Source organism: Notamacropus eugenii, chromosome 1, assembly GCF_028372415.1.
Source record: "Notamacropus eugenii isolate mMacEug1 chromosome 1, mMacEug1.pri_v2, whole genome shotgun sequence".
Lineage (NCBI taxonomy): Eukaryota > Metazoa > Chordata > Mammalia > Diprotodontia > Macropodidae > Notamacropus > Notamacropus eugenii.
This window is the reverse complement of record NC_092872.1, coordinates 227,372,503-227,394,593: the sequence shown is the minus strand read 5'-3', so window position 1 is coordinate 227,394,593 and position 22,091 is coordinate 227,372,503. Positions and strand designations below refer to the sequence as shown.

The 22,091-nt window shown below is 36.9% G+C and overlaps 1 protein-coding gene across 1 annotated transcript in view; it reads right to left on the bottom strand.

The window, feature by feature from the left end:
* Positions 1 to 16,160, bottom strand: part of MAT1A (methionine adenosyltransferase 1A) — a 40,964-nt gene extending 24,804 nt beyond the window's left edge. The window contains exons 1-3 of the mRNA XM_072627990.1: positions 15,832 to 16,160; positions 8,040 to 8,117; positions 3,927 to 4,049 (exon numbers count right to left, since the gene is read on the bottom strand). Coding sequence (XP_072484091.1) covers positions 3,927 to 4,049; positions 8,040 to 8,117; positions 15,832 to 15,925 — 295 coding nt within the window. The 5' untranslated portion in view covers positions 15,926 to 16,160. The remainder of the gene's footprint in view (positions 1 to 3,926; positions 4,050 to 8,039; positions 8,118 to 15,831) is intronic.
* Positions 16,161 to 22,091: the final 5,931 nt, after the last annotated feature.

Genomic DNA, 22,091 nt, shown 5'->3' with positions numbered 1-22,091 from the left:
ATCTATCTATCTATCTATCTATCTAGATATTGATATCTAGATATGTATCTATATGGGTAGATATCTAGATATGTCTTGATAGATAAATAGGATAGATAGGTAGATAGGTAGATAGAAAGATAGGTAGATAGATAGACAGATAGTTCTCTTGTGTGTATACTGTGTATATTTACATGTAATCTCCTCCCTATCCACCCTAAAAGGTCAAGATTAAATATAATCAGGTCTATGATACTTATCCCACCAGTTGGTTCTAAGATCTCCTTCCTATGAAGTCTGATGCCACACATATCTTTATAACATCTCTCAAATACACCCCCTTCTCTCCTCTAAAACTCCAAGACCATGGTGCAGGTCCATATCACCTTGTGCCTGGACTATTGCAATAACCTGCTGATAGGTCTCCCTGCCTCAAGTCTCTTTAGTTTCATTCTCCACTCAATTGTCAAATCGATCTTCCTAAAGTTGGTTGGTTGTTATCCTTTGTTCTTGAAGAGGACCAAAATGGCATCACTATTTTGGGGTCAAGGTACAGCGTGTCCAACTGTGACTGATTATAGCATTATGAGCTTGGAATGCTCTGCCCCAGGTGAGTCACTAATAGTCCATATTCTTCCTAAAATATGTCTGAACATATCACCATCCCACCCTACTACCATTCAACCAACTCCAGTGATTCCCTATTACCTCCAGGATCAAATATAAAATCCTGTTTTGTTTTTAAAGCCCTTCATAACCTAGCTCTGTTCTACCTTTCCAGATTTCTTATGTCATACTCCCCTCTGTGAACTAGAGACACTGGCCTCCAGTGTTATTCTTCCGATGTAACAATCCATCTCTTATTTTATTCTGCCCCCAAAAATTGTTAATAGTATGTTTCTTTTATCCTGCTTACTATATGGCAAGCTTCCTAAAAGCAAGTACTATGGATCAATCATTTTTTCATCTCTCATAGAACTTAAGATCATGCCTTAAATATAGTAGGTGCTCAATAATTAATTTTGAATTTGTTATTTTGTTTACAATATAGAAGAACAATTAGCAAATTCAATGACCTGCTATCACTCCTACTGTGAAGAATAACTGTCAATAGAAGTAATAGCTTATGCCTTAGGCTAAGTCTTTGTTGTTGTTCGGTCATTTCAGTCATTTGGAGTTTTCTTGGCAAGGATATTGGAGAGGTTTGCATTTCCTTCTCCAGCTAATTTTACAGATGAGGAACTGAAGCAAATATGGTAAAGTGACTTGCCCAGGGTCACACAACTAGTAAGGGTCTGATGCCAGATTTGAACTCAAGAAGATAAGTCCTTTTGACTTCAGGCCCAGGCTCAGTACTCTATCTGCTGTATCACTTAGCTACCCTTAGACCAAGCCTAAATCCCCTTTTAAAAATGAGCTTGAAAAATTCAAACATAAATAAGGAGAGACTTTTTCAGTTACCAGTCAACAATTATTTGTTTATTCCACCTAAACTGGAGATGCGGGAGAATACAAAAGTAGTATAAAAAAATTATTCCTGCTTTCAAAAAACTGAAAATCCACCTGGGAACTCAACACTCCCAATAACAATTTTAAATAATAAAAAACAATAAAACACTACAACTAAATTTTATAGCACAATAGATAGAAACTGGTAAGTTCAGAGCAGAGGGGAATCAGTGCAGGTTCCAGTGGTCCAAGAAGTTTTCATTGAGAAGCTGGGATTTGAGGTAGGTACTAATGACCTTAATAAAGACAAAATGTGACTTGACTGATCAAGACAATGAACCAAGATAATTCCAAAGGACTCTTGATAAAAAATGCTATATACCTCCAGAGAGCGAACTTATAAACTGAATGCAAATTGGAGTATAATTTTCTTATTTTATTTTTCTTGCTTTTGGGTGATATGGCTAATACGGAAATATGCTTTGCATGATTTCACATGTATAATTGTTATCATAGTTCTTGCCTTCTCAGTGGGTGGGAGAGGGATAGGTGGGAGGAAGAGAATTTAGAACTAAAACATTTTTAAAAGAATGTTTAAAATAAATAACAATTTTTAAAAATATAATTATATGAAAAAATAAAGACAAATTATCTTAAGCAAATCACTAACCTTGATACTGAAATACAAATAATGTTAATGAATTTTTAAATATTTTCTCTACTTTGTTCTTAATTAGTGATAGTGTTAGTAATAACAATGAAATAATAGCTAGCATCTATATATTGCTGCAAAGTTTACAAAACACTATAGAACACCAAAGAAGACCATGCCATCAGAGAAATAATGACATGACTTTCACTTGACTTTGTTTTGAGTGACGGAGGGCTGTACAGGTCACCAGCCTCACTTCTCCTTCAGAGCCATCTGAATCCAGTGACCAGATATTCATCAAGATGACTGAGATGACCCAGGATGAGGCAATTGGGTTTAAGTGATTTGCCCAAGGTCACACAGCTAGTGAGTGTCAAGTGTCTGAGGTGAGATTTGAACTCAGGCCCTCCTGACTCCTGCACTGGTGCTCTATCCACTGCACCACTTAGCTGCCCACAACATTATATATTCTTTTATTTGATCCTCATAACAATCTTATGAGATAGATCCTATTATTATCCCTATTTTAGAGATGAGGACACTGAGGTACAAAAAGATTAAGTAAGTTGATCAGGTTCACACCGCTAGTAAGTTATCTGTGGCAGGATTCAAACCCAGGTCTCCCTGACTCTTAGTCTAATCACTAAGCTTTAGCTTAACATGTTCCTCAAGTGAATGTGTTGAGGGCCAAAAAAGCAGGTAGTGAACCCAATGGCAAAATGTCTCTTTTTGTCATCATAGGATTCAAGTTATTATTATAACATTTTGTGGTTTGAGGGACTTTCCTGAGATTTCATTAATGTAGGGAACAAGTGGTAAGTAACAGTGGAGAGGCCTTCTCTTCCAAGGCCCAGAGAAGAGAACCTTCTTGTCCATGGTCATGGAGTTAGTATATGTCAGTGGTGAGACTTGAACTCAGGTCTTCCTGACCACCAATTCTCTTTCACCAGGCTGCATCTAGGTGTTCCTCCCCCCCCCCAATTGTTTTATTTTATTTTATTCAATTTATTATTTATTTATTTTTAACATTTAAAAAAAATTGAGCTTCAAATCATCTTCTTCTCCTCTCCTCAAGCCCCTCCCCCATTGATGGAGAAGTCACATAATATCATATCATGCCTCTATGTGCTGTTTTGTAATTCCTATGTTAATCTTCACTCGATTGCTTGTGCAAAGTATATACAAAGCCACACAGCATTTGCCACTATGTCATGAGAGCTCTATTGCTCTCATTTCTACATTTTCCTGTCATTTGGGCATCCAGGGACACCACCCTTATGAAATATTTAATATTAGCATTTCAACTCCAGGTCCTTGATATTTTCACCAAGTACAATTTTGTAATTAATCACTAGGTTTTCACTCTTTAATATTTACAACTGACTAATCTTGGAAAATATTCAGAAAGAGTACAAAGTCCTCAGAAAGAGCAACACTCATAGATGATGTTTGCGCTTCCAAAGACAAGGCTGCTCATTTGTTTAAATAAGCTTTTGACTAAGGTCACCCACCATTGGAGTCAAATAGTGTCATAACAGAAAACCTAAACAGAAATATGTTTTCATTTAATTCTAAGTTTCTATAATAATTAGAGGTGTTTGCCTATAGGCAGTTTCTCTTCCAATGCTTTAGAGTCAGGATGGAGAGGTGTGGGCATAGCTGCCTGAACTCATCTTTTTTCTGACGTGGCCTTTTGCGTCACTCCTGAATTCCTATGAGATGGCCTGTGAATTTGTTTCACTCTTAAAAACATCTGAACAGCCTCCAAATAAATCTGTTCTCATCCCAGACATGGAGACACAGTTAAGACAAATATGCTTTTCGGTTCCAATATTTTCTTCCCTACCTTTGGCTGAATCATCATAGCCTATGTGTTTAATGGTGTCCCGGACTACACGCTGATAATCCACCATGGCAACTGAAGTGATCTCCCCACAGAGGAGGACCATCCCAGTTTTGCAGACAGTCTCTGTAAAGGAGAGAACAGAGGAAATCTTATAACATGTATTGCAAGGTAGCAAAGTCTCCATACTGCCTGATACAGACCTCAGAGAGACATTAAAAAATCTGAAGGAGACTGACTGCAAAGCTGTAACTAGTATGGGGCGACTGGGGGTTTGTTCCAGGGGAGAGAGCATGTTTCCTGCCCACAACAACCATCCCACATGTCATTCTCTATGTCACCACACGGTACAACTTCTGTCCACCTTTACCCCTCCCCACCTAGAATTGGCAGTAGCCCATAATCCCTCTCTCATCTCCTGCAGAATGTGAGGGGCCTTGGGGGTCAGTCTGTCCCCTTGCACAACTGCACCTTTGGTAAGACTCTGCTTTGTGTGTTTATTATGAAATTAGTTCTAGCATAAGACCAAAGGATTATTGTGACCTTAGAAAAGTCACTTATGGAAAGATCACTGTCTCTAGAGTCTGAGGATCCAGCTCAAATCCTACCTCTGACATTTCCTGTCTTTATGACTTTAGAAAAGTTACTCAACCTCCCTGGGTCTTAATTTCCCCATCTGCAAAATGAGAGAGTTGGACAAGAGGGCCTCTGATGGCCTTTCCAGCAATTAATCTATCATCTTATGACCTCTCTGGGCTTTAGTTTTCTTACCTATAAAATGATAGAATTGGACAAGATTGATCTTTAAAAACTTTTCCAGCTCAAAAATTCTATAAATCTATCATTATAATCCTGAGTCTTATTAAAATCAAAGGAATATGGAAAAAGAGCATTCCCTTAATGTCAAGATGTAGAACCTTGCACCTTATTCCGGTCTAAGAAATACTGATGGAGGATGATAATGATGTGATGGAATTTAGATGGTGCCTCTGATTTAATTAAACAATAATGTTCCTTGGTCTCTCTACTGGCTTAATAAGGAACCCCAAGAGGGTATTATGACATATATGGGAGAATGAATTAATTATCACAATTTAACTTTAACCAACAGACTAGTGCCAAAATAATAACCTCCTGGAAAATCACTCTTCTATCGAATGCTATCATGAATTAAAAATTATAAATGAAAAAATAAATTTAAACCAGAGAGACATTTGTGTTTATGCCCAGATTGGTACAGTGAAGGCACCATTAACACTTCAAAAGTTTTGCTTGTTCCCAGGCACTGCCTGATAACTTTCTGCAGAAGGCCCCAAATCTGTATTGATATTTGCCCTGACTGAAGATAAACTGCCTGTTTCCCAATCAGACAAACTCTCTGGGACTTTCTAACTGTGACCAAGCTCTGGGACAGGCTCTATATAGCATTATTCTCCCAGAGAAGGTAACCTATTTAGGACCACTAAAAACACCAAGCAGAACTTCTACAAAACAAAAAGATAGAACTACTAAATTTTGCCTATAGTACAATGATTTCACCTATAGAAATGGGGGAACAAATCAAGCTGGTAAAAGACAATGGATTTAGGAGATAGGCTATTTGGATTTTAGTTCCTGGCTCCGAGTCATATTTGGCAAGTGACTTGTAGATAGACATAGTCTCTTGAAGATTCAGTCCCCTCACTTATAAAATGAAAGGATTGAACTAGATCATTTCTAGTTCACCTCTACTAATTTAAGCCAGCTCTTAGCACAGTGCCTATCCCTATAAGTAAGCACTTAATAAATGCTTGTTGACTGACTGAAACACCATATCCCATGAAGCATGAAGGTACCACGTAATGCTCATTTGGACATTTAGATTTCTAGGAGAAGAAAATAAAATTTTACATGAACCCAAGATCAGATAGGACCTCTATTACACTTGGAAAATGTGACAAAACTAGAAGTGACAGCCATCAATTGATGACACACTCAGGATCCCAAAAGACCTTGGCAGGATATAATACTGGGCTTAACCTAATAAGATAAAATGGTAAAAGTTTTAGACTGAGGTTTAAAAATGATTTCATGAGTATATAAGATGGAAGGATGTAGCTAAACTGCAAGTTATCTGAAAAAATAGTGGGGGTTTCAGTTGGCTCAAACCAATATGAGTTGAAAGTGAGGTGTGACTGCCAAAACAATCATGTCAACATCCCTCATTTAGAGGTGCAATGTTCAGTATTATAGAGGTGATGTTCCCATTGTACACTGCTCTTATCAAACCATATCTGGAAAATGATGTTGCTAAGGAAACAATATTTTAGGAAGGATGTTGATTAGGCCAGCAAGTTTCCAGAGGAGGATGACCAGAATAGTTGAGGCTTTGATTAACATGTCACATGAGGGTTGGGAGAGGAAAACAGGGATGTTTAGCCTAAAATTATCTTAAGGAGAGAAAAAGATAATTGTCTTGAAGTCATTGAAAAGTTGTCACAAAAAGAAGGACTGGATAGTTGGTCTTTCACAACATGACTGTTTTGGAGTTGTTTTGCATAACTACACATGTATAACCTATTTTGAATTGCTTGCCTTCTCAATGGGGGTGGGTGCAGAAGGAAGAAGGGGGAGAATTTGGAATTCAAAAAACAAATGTCAAAAAATTGTTTTTACATGCAACTGGGAAATAAGATATATAGGCAATGGGGTGTAGAAATCTATCTTGCCCTTCAAGAAAGTAAAGAGGAGATAATGGGGCAGGATGATAAAAAGGAGGGTAGACTGAGGAAAAGGGAAATCAGAATGCATGCCATCTTGGGGTGGGGGGAGGGCAAAGATGGGGAAAAATTTGGAACTCAGAATCTTGTGGAAATGAATGTTGAAAACTAAAAATCAATGAATAAGTTGAAATCTTAAAAAAAAGGATTGGACTTGCTCTACTTTGCAACAAGAACAAGAGCTAACATCTATACATTACTAGCTATGTGCTAGGTATTACGCCAAGTGCTTTACAATTATTATCTCGTTTGATCCTCACAATGCTAGGATCTAGGGGCTATTGTTATTCTCCTTTTTTCAGATGAGGAAACTGAGGCAAACAAAAATTAAATGACTTGCCCAACTAATAAGTGTACAATGCTGGATTTGAACCCAAGTGTTCCCTGACTCCAGGCCCAGTGCTCTATCCACAGAGCCACCTAGCTGCTAATATGATAGATGGCAGAAGTAGAAGCCACAGGCCTGAATTATAGAGATCTAGATCTAGATCTGATTTGAGGAAAAACTTGTGAACAATTAGAGCAACCAGTGGTGGAATAGGTGCTTTGAGAGGTAATACTCAAGTAGGCAAATACACACATACTCACACACGCACACACACACACACACACACACACACACACACACACACACACACACACACACACACACACCCCCCTCTACTAGAGGTCTTCAGAGAAAGGCTAGATAATCACTTGCTGGTTACGCTGTAGAACGGGCTCTTGCTCAATTATAGGTTGGACTGAATGGCCTTTGAGATTAATTCTAATTCTGAAATTGTGACAATTAAAAGGTTTGAGAGAATTTCTGGATAATTTAATCATTTTATTTATAAGGCCGGCACATTTACTAATAAAAGGAAGGTCATTTGGCCATCTCTCTTAGACTAAAAACTCCTTATGGTGGTGAATTCACAGTTACGTTCTTCAAAGAGTAGGTGTTCCTGAGGAATGGCAATCAACTCTGATTAGTTAACAATTGATGAGAGAATGAATATTGCAATGAGAGGGTAGGCTATATTAAAATGAGGGTCTTGGGGTATGACTTGGTCAGAGAGACTTATCAATTTCCATATCACCTGTCTGACAAAAGGGAGGAGCCACATTTTCTCAGATCTATCTGAGCAAATACAATGACCAGAATTACACCCATTAAGCCAAACTTAGAATTTTTTTTACTATCTGATTAGATCTTGGCCAGGGTAAATCTTTAAGAGAGATTTCTCATGCTGGTTAGTTTCTTGATGAAGAAGTAGAAAAGAAGAAAAACTTTGGTCCTAATAGAATAATTAGCTATTAATTAATTAGCTATTAAATAATCCTGTCTCACAAAACCATGTGATTTCGTTATTCTTACCACAAGCAACCTTGGCATTTGGGTCTTGTTTCAGATGGGCATCCAGAACAGCATCACTGATCTGATCACAGATCTTATCTGAAATAAGAAGGAAATTATGAGTCTGAAATAGTAAATACATAATATATGAATGGACAAATGAGAGTATATCATTAGCTATTAAAGAAGAGACTACAGTATTGGATATCTAAGAAATGAGAAATCATTTCAAACATTTTCTCCAGTATCACTCCTCTCCCACCCCAACTTTGGGATGATGTAGATTTTTGTCCTAATCCTGGAATTTCCTGTAGAGAAAAATGCATGCCAAAAATAGTTACTCCAAGAGCTCCAGGGTAATTCACAAACATTCTTCTAATAATGTGTTCATCCATCAACATATATTCCCTAATTCCTGAATGCACATCTGGAAAAGTCCTAAAAGCAGACACTCAAGCACTTACTTCAATATAACAAGTTAAAGTTAGGGCAGCAAAATCTGATTGGACTGCAGATGGGGTTTTTTCAATGCACTAGGTTCAAAATATTATAACAGCATGTGAAAATTCTAAAACAAAGGTGACCAGAAGAATACTTGTAGATCAGTATAATAGTTTAAGATATTTTCATAGGAAATTCTCTAGTCTTCTCAGATCATCCCAAAATGCCAAACATCTTCATTGTTTTTAATAAAATGAATACCTAACTGAAAACCCTTGCCAAGTGCTAGTTGCAGTAGATAGAAGAGAGCTCAATCCATTGTTTGGCATTGTGCTTTTCATATTTACCTAGGATGTCTTCAGCATCAAGGATACTTGTACAGACGAACCGCAGAGCTGCATTTCCCAAACTAATTTGACCACAGAGCACTTCAGAATCTGACATTTACCAACAACATCAAACATTCTTGTCAAGAGGTATAGAATTTTACTGGCATAAAGGGAGATCAGATCAGATAACTTTTGGATTGAGCAAATTAACCTTATTTTCATAGCAAAAATGCCATGTTCATATACGTGTATGTGTATGTGTATGTACATATATGCACACACATATACATATATATTATATGCACATTATTTGATGTGTAGTATTTTAGAGAAGAAATATAAAATTTTCCCTTTTATGCACACCTTGAAGAGTATCATGTTTGGGGAAAACTCCTCCAGAAAAAAATCTTCATATCACTGTAACTCCAGGATAATCTGAGTTGCCCATGTTCAAAACGTAAGGAATAAAAAGTGCCTTGGCCTTGCACACACAGGCTTAGATATCAAGTTCAAGTTTCAAATTAACTACAAAAATCAGTTCTTGAAATCAATCTTCTGTTTCTCCAGTGAGGAATAAGTATTAAGAACAGGGTCACCGAATCATGTGAATACTATTATTTAAACCAAAAAATCTTCTAAGAATGTAGCCATGGAACCATAGTTACTGTATCTAAATTGTATTAAGGCTCTGGTTCAGATAGATACTAAACAACATGAAATATGTTGTTTGCTGTTGCCTTTTATCAATTTCCTTTACACTTCTTTATGCAACAATTACCTGGCATTACTTTCTTCATATTTTAGGTTCATTTTACCAGTGGGAGTTTACTTGTAATATTTTTTTAAAAATATCTACACCTACAAGTGACATAATTATTTACATAAAAATTATCACTCTGGGAACTATGGAACTGAATTTAATTGGAATGTAAATCTGTTTTAAACAATTTATTATGTTATACATTCCCAAATCCAATAGAATTTGTCTTGTATTTTCTACTGCATAAAGTAATCCACTAGTCTGGAAGTAGAAAACTGACCATACATACAAATATTTTTCCGTATAGAATAGTTTTTAATGAAACTAAAAGGGAAACATGTCTGGGATCCTTTCATCCTCTAACACTGTAAGTGTTATATTATATTGTATATGATACATCTTACATTTTACTGTAAGTGTATTGGTAGAACAAAATTTTAAAACTATACTCACTAAAATGTTCTGCTGTTCTTCTAATAGTTTGTATTATCTTTTTAAAAATTCATATCCATTCACATTCATCTAAAAATAGTTCATACTATCAAAAAAATTAGAATGAGCTTCACTCACTATGCTACAACATGAAATTTTGAATATAGTTACCTGTATACATTCAAAGCACAACAGATTAAGAACTGGGAAGGACCATCGAATTTAACCCTTTCATTGTACAGATGATGAACTTGAGGTATAGACAAGGGAATGACTTATCCAAGGTCACACGGGTAGTAAGCAGAGGAACAAGTCAAACCTAGGGTTTTTTAAATTCTAAATCAGCACTCACATTGGCAAATGTTTTCAAAACTCCACATTCCACCTTAACACAGAGAGCATCTGAAGAGCTACCACATTGTAGAAACCAGAGAGCCATTCTCATCCAAATAACAATAGATTAGAATAAATAACCTCAATGACAATTTAATGAAGCATCTCGATATCCCCCGTCTGCCTCCCTGTATCTCATTTATATGGGTGAGACAGGAGACAGGAAACAAAATCTAATGATGTCAAAATGGATATACTAAATATACTTTAGTACGTTCAGAAGAGGCAGCCAAAACTCTACCTGACTGAATAAAGGGTGTAATAATTAAAATTCAATTCAGCAAATATCTATTAAATATCTACTACCTGTAAGGCACAATATTAGGTTTTGCAAAGACAGTAATGAAACAGTCTCTTCCTTTAAACAACTTATGTTCGCTTGCCAAGCTTTGAACAGCTCAGGGTCTCTCTGGGGCCTCCATGAATGATGCAATCAATCAACAAACATTTGGTATATACTCACTGTGTTCCTAGAAGTACACTAAGTGCCATGGACAAAACAGAGCAGTACTAGATAATGGAGGGGAATCTCAGTGTAGGGCACAGAGATCTTCTCAAAGTTGGCCAATGTCTCCTAGGTTCTTTATTGTGAGCGACAATGGGCAAAGATTTATGCCAATTTCCTAAAGGCCTATTGAAGCAAGTGAGTAAAGAAGCAAAGTCTGCTCCTATTACATTTGGCCATCAGATGGTCAGTCAAAGAAGGAGCCTTCCCTTATGGAAACAAGAGCTTGAGAACCAAATCCTCATGAGAGATAGATCTCAAAATCATCTACTTTATGACTATGCTAAAACCAAACTGAATAATTCTGTCAGCTTTACACAAGTATCTAGTTAGATAGAGGAAAAAGAAGCCTCTAAGTAATATGGAAACAATAGCACTTAATTCAGAAGTTTGACAATATGCAATTTATTGGCACAGTGTCCCCTCCACAAGTACAGGTTGCAACCCCACTTTAACAAAGTAATTAGTCTTCAAGAATTGGTGAGGTCAAAAAATGTATCACCCTGTGGCCAATGACATGGTGTTGAGCCTCTTAAAATTTAGCTAGTCTGATCCTCAGACAGCAGACTGATGACCCATCACCATGTCTATATTAGAGCTTTTCCAGCTGGGGAAAACCAATCAACTTCAACTCTACTGGCATAGTCTTCAAGAAACTCAGAATTCCTTCCCTTCTACAATGAGGAACTGAAGAATAAGAATTTGTGATACGTATATTATAGTCTACATCTAAGATCTGATAGAACATGTTTGTACATAAAGCCACTTCAAAATCTTCTAAACTTAGAGGAGTCACCCATTTTGCTAAATAGGGTTGACTAAGCTTAATGAGGGTTGAGTTATGTGTTCCTGGTGTGCATGAAGAAAGTGAAAGAGTTAGTTCTCATTAGATAACAGTGCTGGTCCTGAAGTCAGGAGACCCTGAGTTCAAATCCATTCTCATATGACCTATGTGAAACTAGGAAAGTCACTTAACCTATTTGTCTCAGTTTTGTTGTCTGCAAAATGAGATTAAAGACAGCATCTGCCTCCTAAGATGGTGAGAATAAAATGAGATATAGTGTAAAGCACTTTACAAACCTTAACCTGTGGAAATGTTAGTTATTATTATAATAGTGATTATTGGTAGACAATAAGCTACAAAAAAGAATGATGATAGTCTTTGCTAACTATGCTCTTTTTCTCTATAAGTATTAACACTGTCAAAATGTCAAACATGCTATAATATTAAACATATTGGACTTGGAGTCAGTAGACCTAGGTTTGAATCTCCCCTCGAAGACTTAGCAGCTGTGCAACCATAGAAAAGCCACTTAACCTCTAAGATCCTCACTTTCCTCATCTTTTAAATAGGGATGATAATAATTTTACTACCTAATTCACAGACTTGCTCATGTGAAATGTGAGTGGTTACTATTCTCACATAATTTAGAAGGAAGCGCTCCCAACACATGAATTCGTTCATATCGTAATAGTACATATGCCTTTATCTTTTATACTGATGCTCCTTTCGCAAAGAAATAACTAATTTCTTTTCCACTTTGCTTTTAAGGAAAAGAAGTTTCCAGCTGTTAGCCATTGCAACATCATTTATGGAAGGCTTATGATGTGCTAATCCCTACCCAGGAATCTTTCAGAGGGACATAAATCTGGAGGCACGCCTCCTCTGGAAGTCCAAATAAAGCAGGAGATTCCATTCTTGAGAAGGAACATCTTTTTTCAGTACTAAGAACAATCATTCTTCCTATACAAGCTAAGGAAGGATACAGGATGGGTTAACATTTATTAAGCTCCTATTACGAACAAGATATAATTACTACACTGAAGTATTTTATAATCTATCTAGAGAGACTAAACATTTGTATTTTTAGATGAATACATAGGAGTCCCAAACAAGTGATACAAGATAACAAGGGCTTGAAGATTTCAATAGACTCTTGAGCACAGTCCAATGAAAGGGACAAAAGGGATATGCATGCTGTTTAAGTTTATTTTTTATTGGTATTGTTAAATATTGTAAAGATAATACCATGATTATCATCTGAAGCTTCATACAAATGTTGCAGGCTTAATTTCTTTCTAGCTCAAGACTATGTAGTAAGATGAAATTATTAATATTATCCCCAAAATAATTTATTTTGAAATAAACACAAATTTTCAGTTATTACTTTGATCCTTCAATGATGCATCCATGGATCTGTGATTTCAGTGGTATGGGTACTCATCCTAATCACTAAAAGCACAGCCCATATATCTACGTTTGCTGATCTTGTGTTACTCTTGTCCAGGGGGTCTACCCACCATGCTTGGGCCTTCTTCCAGATCACTTGATGAATATAAATGCCAATGGAACATGGGAACTTCCTCCATTGAGAGCAAGGACTCCTAGAATATGATCATGCTACTTCCTTTCCTAGGCATACATCTCTTAAATAGTATCCTTTACAACATTTTTATGCATGATTATTCATTGGTAATATGCAGTCAAACTTTCCTCTGTGCTGTTTTTTTTTTTTCAAAACTACCTTCAAATGTGGCACACAGTGAAGTCTCCCCAGACTTGGTGGCCTATGACTATTCTCATATAATGGAAAAAATAAAAGTCAATTTAATGAATTTACGGTGAAGAGAAATGCTAGAATAGGAAATCATCTAAATGGTGGTATTTGGTAATCAAAATCATTCATTAATTGAGTTTTTCATCTTTTCAACTGTTCAATATATTAGTATTGTATCATCATAGGCTCTTTGAAGGCCCAAATTGATCACTGGATGTTCAAGGTCCCAAGTTTTTCCCCTAGGTACAGAGGATCAGAACCTTTAATTGTTAACACTTCATAAGCACTTGGAACTTTCTAGATTATATGAGACAAAGCAGTATACTGGAAAATAAATGCCATGGCAATCCCAGATACCATACTTCAAAATCAGTAGATAAAACATTTCAAGTGGAAAATAGGAGGATACAGGCATAATAACATTCACCTACTACACAGGAGGTAGGGAAAGGACTAATGAACCAAAAGGAAATGTCAGGCAGGAAAAAAAAAGAAACAAACTAGGAGAATGAAACATAGGAGAGATAATAAATATTCACTGAATTGAGTTTGATTGAGTGAGTATACGTGTGATATTGTGATACATTTCAAGTTATCAACAAAGCCTCTAAGTAGTGCATAATAAACATATGCTGGAACCACAGACTTGAGGGTTACCAAAATGTCTTGTCATATTGGTCTAAAGTACTAAACACCTTATGCAGAGCTCCAAAATACATCTGAACTTTGTGATATCCCTAGACGTATAATGTTTGTACAAGAATAATGCTAGAAACATGACTAATGTGAAAATGTGTTTAGTAAGAATGTATGTGTAGAACCCATATAAGATTGCATGCCATTTTGAGGAGGGGGTGAGGGAGGAGGAGAAATTTTAAAACTTATGGAGGTGATTGTTGAAAACTGAAAACAAATTAATTAATTTGAAAATTAGAAAAAAAGAATAATGCTAGAGATTAGAAACAACTGGAATTTCAACAATGCCTTCAGGCTAACAAAGCATTTTATAGGCATTTCATATGAGATTATCAATAGCGCTGTATGATGGCTTCTACAGGTATTATTGGTAAACATTCTGCAGATAAGAAAAATGAGGCTCTCAGAAGCTGTGACTTGCCACTGATCACACAGAATTTGAACCCAGTTCATCCTAATTCCAGGTTGAACACTCAATAATGCCATGTTATGTCTTTGGGAGGGCATGGCATAAAGTAAAAAGAAGTCGAGTCAGAGTCAGAGACCCTTGGTTTAAAAATAGCTTTTGCCAGATTGAGTGACTGTGTGGTGCTGAGCAAATTACTTCACTTTTTGAACCTCAGTCTTATCATCTGTGAAATGTGGAGGTTGGACCAGATGACTTCCAAGGTCCCTTCCAGCTCAAAGCCCATAATTCTATGATCTCAAAAGTCTCTGGTTCTATATCTTTGATCCTATGAATTTGATCATAGTTACAATTGTCAAGAATGATGATTTCCCTTTCCAAGGTAGTTATTGTTCATATGCCTTTGCAAGAGCAGAAGGACAAATAATTATCTTTTCAGCCAATGTTTTTTTTTCCCATTTCCTAAAATAACAGATATTTGATACCATCTCTTTCTTTCTAAAGTACATTGACTTAACATGGAAAACTCAGTGACCCTTGTCCTTGTTTGAGGGAACATTTTCTGTTGACTCAAGCTGCATATTGGTGGCAGATGACCATTTGATTTTTTTTTAAAAAAGAAAGATATATAATTTTAAATGTTCTGACTGTATACGTAGATGTTCAGTTGATTACTTTTGCATTACTAGTTCAATATCTCCATACATTCCTTTATTTAAAAAATATAACAAGATGCTAGTGGGACTAAATATATTGTATATACCGTTGTTCTGTACCCTGATAGCTGAGAGTTCAACCTTTCCATGAAAATGTTTTCTAAGACTTTGAGACTATGGAGCCCAAACCAATCCATTCATACTCGTGACAAGATTATTATTATTATTGCCAATAATAATAGATATATAGCAATTTAAGGGTACAAAATGCTTTACATATACTCTCATTTTGTCTTCAAAACAACCTAGAGAAGTTGATGCTGATATATTATCCTTATTCTACAGACAAGGAGAACATCATATAACTAATAAGTGTCTAAGGTAGGATTCAAATTCAGATGTCCCTGACTGCTGGTCCAGGGCTCCATCTCCTGCACATCTAACTGTTCTGGTTGGTTTGTTTGTTTTTAGACAAGTCATCACAACAGTAATATAAGCTAATAGAACCTGCCCACTTCGATGGCATTGTTGACACTAACTTTACTCCCCCTTGGGCAACCATCCACCTCTTCCATCCCATGTCACTAATTGCTAGTTACTTAACTTTGTGAAGCTGCTCCCAGGCAAGCTAACTTACCAGGATGCCCTTCTCCTACAGACTCCGAAGTGAACATGAAAACCCCTTCTTCACTCAGAGAAGGGTCACACAAGCCATCCACAGCTCCATTCATGTTGCAATACTTTTCCCTGTAAGTTTCTTCAAAGGAACAGCTTGAAGACTCTGATTGCACCCTGGTTTCCTTTGGGAGCCAAAAGGAATTCCTCCCCCCAGCAGAGCTGTTTCTATCTAGGAGACTGCCTCTGCCTGCACAGCTTGGAGCAAGTGTGAGTAGAACAAGGATGTGTGAGAAAGTGAATGAGTGAACTGAACCGGCATGTGCCTCTTCCCCCTATCGGTGTCTCTCTGGCTGATTGGATCTTTAGTTCCAGTGGCTCCTATATATGGAAAAGTGAAAGTGCCTGAATAATCATGTGAGAAAATTGGAGGAATCCATTTGCAGGGAGGGTAGGGGAGCCTTCTTTCTTTGGGGGAATTTCAGTGAACTCTGATCTCCCACAGCACAAAATTCAGCATTACATACCAAGAAATCCCATGACTTTTGCAAGAATGAAGAACCTATGGGATCCTTGATTGGTTATATTAGGAACTTATGAATTACTCCAATTTTAACATCCCCTTTGGACAGATGGAAATGTTTTCACATGTGTACTGCTGTTGCATGAAAATAGAAAAATGTGGGATCAAACTCTCCTAAGAAAAAGTGAGACTAATAATTGGTTTGGAGTGGGGGGAGGGACTCTAGCACACCTTATCTTTTTTTTGTGAGGTGTTTCTCCCTTGTTTCTCTTCAGCATTTTTTCTTCTTTCTTTTTTTTTTTGTTTATTTTTTCACTTGTCTAGTATGAACTTCTCTGTTTGCATATATCTATTTTAGCTTATCACTAAAAGAAAGCCAAAGCTAAATTCTGCCTTGGGTTTGCAGTTGGTGAAGCATAGTTTTAACACAGTTTCATCTCAGAAGGAAAGCATGCCTCTTCTTTGTTTTTAAGACTTCTTTGCCCACACTAATTATTGTAAAAGGTATTTCTATTTCTATGAAATTGTTACATAATGACCAGATGGACTGTTACTGAATCAGGTTTCCCAGGTTACAGGAAGAAAAAAAGGAATTGTTTTGTTTTGTTTTTTTTCAGGAAAGTGTTTTAAAAGTGAAAAATCATTCCTGGGACATTTCAACTGTGGTGGTGTACAATTTTCTAGAGCCTTCAGGGTAGAGATGCAATGTTTATATGTATAGTAGCCTAGATCCAATAATTTCTAGGGAATCACTGTTCACACTGATCTTAGAATCTTCTACTCTGGCCCAAATAATAAATAAACCATATTATACAGGTAAGATGATACTGCACTCCAACAGCAACACCTTCTAATTTATCATTACATTCCAAATATGTTTTAGTTCTTCCATAATTTGATGCAACAAAAATTGAGAGTAATCAGGTTGTAAGAAATACTGGGAAAGAGAAACAAATTTTCACTAGGGAGAACAAAAGATCACCCCAAATCTAATGTCAAGAACTTCAAAAATAGCAAAATGTCAAAGTCATGATTAGGAATCAGGATGACTACATTCGTATGCATCTCTTATATATGTATTTTTTTTTTAAGTTAAGAGAAGTCATCATTCCCTTTTGACATCAATTCCACTCTCTGTAGCAACAACCAGCACATTCATGGTTTTGCTAATTGCTTAGTAACAAAAGCCACATTTAAATACTTTACTACCACCAATGAAACAAAACCAACACTCCCTAGAAGTTAAGCAATAGGATCTTAGATTCATATTTAGCAATGTTTAACAAGGAGCGAGGTGGTTATTTTTGGTGGGGAAGAGGGGATTGGTAAAAGGAGAAGAAAAGGCCAATGTCAGGAGTCAGATACAAAAGGAGAACCACATTAGGACATGAGATAACCTTTGATAACATCAGTATATTGGGATTCACATTATTTGTACCTAAAATGTTTCATCATCAATGTGCTTTAGCAAATTTTTTCTGCGTATATTTGCTTCAGACCAAGAGGTATAGTGGGCTAATGTTTAATTTGGACTGTAGACCCAGGTTCCTCCCTCAATCAGTTGTTTTGTTTGGTGTGGGTTTTTTTTTAATATCTACTAAATAGTGAAAAATAGTGAAAAAAATAGTGAAATAGTGAATAATGAAATAGTGAAAAAATAGTGAAATAAAATAGTGGAAATAAATAGTGAAAAAAAATGAAGGCAAAGTTGAAACATTAAACAATTATCTAAGTTCTGACTTAGGAGCTAGAATGAACTAAACTGTTTTCATTATTCTCTGTATTATGAGGATAAAATTAGCAATAGAATCATTGATTTTTCTGCCTCCCTTTTTAAATAGTGTCAATAGCATTAGGAGATAACTATCATTTATAATATAAAAGGAGAAAAAATGCAATGAAACTATGTTATTCCCTGTGTAATCCCTTCAAATGGGTCACAGTTGCTTCAAACTGTAAAATGAGAGGGTTGAATTAAATTATTAAGTCATTCTAAGTTGTCTGACTCTTCGTGACCCCTTTTGGGGTTTTCTTGGCAGAGACACTGGAGCGATTTGCCATGTCCTTCTCCAGTTCATTTTCCAGATGAGGAACTGAGGCAAACAGGGTTAAGTGACTTTCCCAGGGTCATACAGTTAATAAGTGTCTGACACCAGGTTTGAACTCAGGAAAATGAATTTTCCTGACTCCAGGCCCTGCACTCTATCCACCACACTACCTAGTTGCTTATTTTGTGTGCTATGGAAACATTTTAGAGTCTGGTGAACGCTATGAACCCCCTCTGAGAATCATATTTTTGATGTGTAAAATAAAACACACTGAATTGCAAAGGAAATGAAAGGCTGGTGAGAACAAAGATGTGCATACTGCACCTGAAATCTCTCCAGTTAAAAGTCCCTGGATGAGATGACTGATCTCTCAGGTTCTCTCTACCTCCAAATGATAACAGCAGTTTTATGGAAGCTTACAAAGTGCTGTGTATCTACTGTCTCATTTGAATCTCCTGACAACCCTGAGAGATTGGTGATACCTCTGGATGAATGTCTCCTCTTTAAATGATAAGCGATTTACAGTACAGGTAAGCAACTTGCCTGAAGTCACACAGCTAACAAGTGCCAGGAGCTAGATTTGAATCCAAGTTATCTGAACTCCAAGTCCAGCATTTCACTCACTGGGCTTTGCTACTTCTCTAAATCCTAGTATCCTATGATATTAAAGGCATAGAGAAGTGATCCTTTAGAAAGCTATGCAAGCTCTTGGTGGAATTGTAAACTGACCCAACCATTCTGGAGAGCAATTTGGAACTATGCCAAAGAGCTATAAAACTGTGCATGCTCTGATTCATCAATACTGCTCTTAGGTCTATATCCCACAAATATCCAAATCAAAGAGGGAAAGGACCTATTTGTACTAAAATATTTGCAGCCACTCTTTTTGTGGTGGCCAAGAATTGGAAATTGAGAAGATGTCCATCAAATGCGGAATGGCTAAACAAACTGTGGAGTGTGAACGTGATAGAAAATTATTGTGCTGTAAGAAATTGCAAGCAGGATGATTTCAGAAAAAAACCGGAAAGACTTACATGAACCAATGCAAAGTGAAGTGAGCAGAACCAGGAGAATGTTGTACACAGTAACAGCAATATTGTACGATGAAGAATTCTGAATCACTTACCCATTCTCAGCAACACAATGATCCAAGACAATTCTAAAAGACTCAGGATGGAGCATGGTATCTACCTCCAGAGAAAGCTGATACTATCTAAATACAGACTGTTTCTGAATACAGCTATTTTTTCTTTCTTTTTTTCTTTCTTTCTTATTCGTCTTCTTGTACAAAATGACTAATATGAAAATGTTTTACATGATTGCACATGTATAACCTATATTAGATTGCTTACCATCTCAGGGAGGGGAGAGGAGAGGAAGGGAAGAAGGAAGGGAAGGAGGGATAGGATTTGGAACTCAAAACTTTAAAAAAAAGTTTTAAAATTTATTTTAACATGGGGAAAAATAAAATATTTTGTGAAAACGATATGCAAGGATCTCCAATTCTCTATTGGGGTGTCATTGAGGAACTATAACTATCCCAGGCCTGGAAGGGCTATCCCAGGCCATCTCGTCCCCTCACCCTTCTTATAATCTCAGGTTTCATGTTGTCTTCTAGAGACAAGTATGTAAGAAAGACCACAAAAAGTGGAAAAAAGGAGTGTCTCCTAAGAAATTCTGAGTTGTGTAATTGAGATGATCATCCCAGTGGAAACTACGATAGAGTGGGTTTACTTTCTTCTACAGCTGTATCCAGTTCAAGACACCCACTAGCTGTGTGACCCTGGGCAAGTCATTTTACCCAATTAGCCTCAGTTTCCTCATCTGTAAAATGAGCTAGAGAAGGAATGGCAAACTACTCCAGTATCATTGCTAAGAAAACCCCAAACAGGGTCATGAAGAGTCAGACAGGACTGAAAACAACCAAACAACAACAACTAGTTCCTGAAATCATGACTTTTGCTTAGGATGCCCTAATTTGATAGGTCAGATTTAGAATTTTTTACCCAAAACTTACAATTTACACTGGGTAAAAGTGACAATATAATTTTTAAAGACATAATCCCTGTCATTAAGATTTCTATGTGTTCCATCCTTTGCGATGATTCTACTAATGATACACTTAAATAAGCAATGTTCTTTGGACTGCTCTTGCAACAGCAGGGACAGGTTGCACTGAACCATTCACATTCCATTCCCCCATTCTGCTTTCAACCAACAGCATATATTTACAGTACAAGTAAAAGGGAGTACAAATCTACAGCAAAAGAACAATTGGTAGAAATCCCAGAAGTCAGTATTTTGATATTTTACTGAACAGTACTTACCTTGCAGGGTCACTATTGAGTGTAATGAGCTATTTCACTGTTTTATATATCCCTTTTTACTAGCCCAACTTCCAACTGAAGGAGAGGTTTTGAATGCCATTAGCTCCTCTCTTGTGGCAAAGTGCCCGGTGCTGATTCTATTCCAGCTGACATTTACAAGGCAGGGGGTTCATTTCCCACACAAAAGCTGACTGAAATTTTCTGGGTTACATGGTAAAAGGAGGTTATCTCCCAGGAGTTCAAAGATATCTCCTTTGTCCATCTCTATAAAGGAGAAGGAAACAGATTGTCCTGTGACAACCACGGGTGGGGGAGAGTAAGAGGGGGTATCTTCCTCTTAGTCATTGCTAGCAAGAATCTTGCCAGAGTCCTCTTTAATATTGTTCCTTCACCTGGAAGATGATCTACCTGAGAGCCACTGTGGTTTCGGAAAAGGCTGTGAAATAGTTGATATGGTGTTTGCTGTCTGACAACTCCAGAAGAAACATAAGGAGCAGAACAGATGTCTGTAGACAACATCCACTGACCTAACCAAGGCCTTTGGTACTGTCAGTAAGGAGGGCTTATAAAAGATTATGGCAAAATTTGGTTGCCTGGAGAAGTTCATCAGTATTGTACACCAGTTTCACAAGGGCGTTTGCATGGGTTCTGGATAATAGATGATGGTCTTGCACTTTCCCTGTCACCAGTTGAATGGTGCAGGGCTGTGTACTTGTTCCCATGCTTTCTAGCATGTTGTTTTCAACAATGTTGTCAGAAGCCTTCAGCAAAAGGACAAAAAATGGCATCAAGGTCAGTTATCACACTGAGGGTAAATTATTTAACTTGAAAAGGCTACAAGCCAAGACTAAAGTACAGGGAAAGTTCATGCATGATTTTGTTTGTTTGCACTTAATGTGATTGTGCACTCAACGAAGCCTCTGAGTGAGGCAGAAATGCAACAAACTATAGGTTGATTCTATTCTGTTTTTGCTAATTTTGGCCTGATGATTAACACCAAGGAAACAGGTTCTTTGCCAGTAGCACACTAATAAGTGGAATTACTGGTTATGGCAGATGGAGAAATTTTGAATGCTGCAGATAAGTTCGCTTATCTTGGCAGTATACTTTCTAGGGATGTCTATAGACATAGATAATAGGGCTAATGCACACACTGCCAGAACTATCTCAGTATTTGGGAAGCTAAGAAGGAAAGTATGGGAGAGAAGAGTTATCAGTCTACCTTCCAGACTGAAGGTCTACAGAGCCATTGTGCTGACGTCATTTCCTGTGAAACCTGAATAGCATACCCGTGTCATGCCAGGAAACTTCATTGCTTCCATTTGAATTGTCTTAGGAAAATTCTGAAGATTACCTGACAAGAGAAGGTACCAGATACTGAAAT